At 34.2% G+C, this 1031-nt stretch overlaps 1 protein-coding gene across 1 annotated transcript in view; it reads right to left on the reverse strand.

The window, feature by feature from the left end:
• LOC111083493 (KDEL motif-containing protein 1-like) overlaps positions 1 to 1031 on the reverse strand; it is a gene marked incomplete at its 5' end in the record, with an annotated part of 9720 nt that overhangs the window by 4721 nt on the left and 3968 nt on the right. The window contains one exon of the mRNA XM_022380062.1: positions 274 to 378. Within this exon, the coding sequence (XP_022235770.1) occupies positions 274 to 378 (105 nt within the window). The remainder of the gene's footprint in view (positions 1 to 273; positions 379 to 1031) is intronic.

The raw sequence follows: 1031 nt of genomic DNA on the forward strand, positions 1-1031 counted from the left end.
AGTGTTGTAAGTCTACAGACATATTACTGTGCTATTGGGAGGCTGGTTTATCCACGTTTGTTTGTTTGTAATTGAGCACAAAGCTACACAATGGGCTATCTGTGCTCTGCCCACCACGAGTATCGAAACCCGGACTCTAGCGTTGTAAGTCTGCAGACATACCGCTGTGCCATTGGGAGGCTGGTTTATCCATAAATTATTATTATAACAACCTATAATTTCAAGACAATGATTCTGAAGATCAGTCCCATCTTCTTACACTTCAACACTTACCTCAGTAGTAGATGGACAGGAACATAGAGGTTTATTTTTTGGCTGTGGAACATGTTCCATTCCTTGCACTATTTTAGGAGGTTTAGTAAGACGTTTGGCATATTCCTAGCAAAAATACATCTTTAAGTATTTTTATTTCCAAAATGTGAAAATAATGCTATTCACCATAGATGGCATACAACTAGAACAAACATCTACAAGAAAGGAAGCATTTGTTTTCTCAGTTTTCATACAACAGTGCTACAATAGAAAACATTTGTAAAAAAAATTACTTAATCATATAACATTAGTAAAAAAACTTAGCATTGGAAACTGTGAAGACAAATCAAAAAGTGACAGAGCTTATTATACCAAACACTTTTTTATTTTAGTAAAACATCCTTGACATCCTCTTATATACTACGACAGAATCAAAGATACCAAATGATTTAACCCTAAAGATCTTTTACAGCTAACTATAACAGTTAAACTTCCTTTTTTGTGTATCTCAGTTTAACCAATTAGTTAATTACAGCCAGCTATTTATGATAATAATTAATAATTGTAGCATTCATACATCATTGTAAAAAAGTTAACATTTTCTAAAAAGTATTTGTTTCTGGGAAGTACTGCACGTGAAAAGTGTTTGTTTCTGGGAGGTACTGGATGTGAAAAGTATGTGTTTCTGGGAAGAACTGCACGTGAAAAGTATGTGTTTCTGGGAAGTACTGCACGTGAAAAGTATGTGTTTCTGGGAAGTACTGCACGTGAAAAGTATG

Source organism: Limulus polyphemus, unplaced genomic scaffold, assembly GCF_000517525.1.
Source record: "Limulus polyphemus unplaced genomic scaffold, Limulus_polyphemus-2.1.2 Scaffold9824, whole genome shotgun sequence".
Taxonomy (NCBI): Eukaryota; Metazoa; Arthropoda; class Merostomata; order Xiphosura; family Limulidae; genus Limulus; species Limulus polyphemus.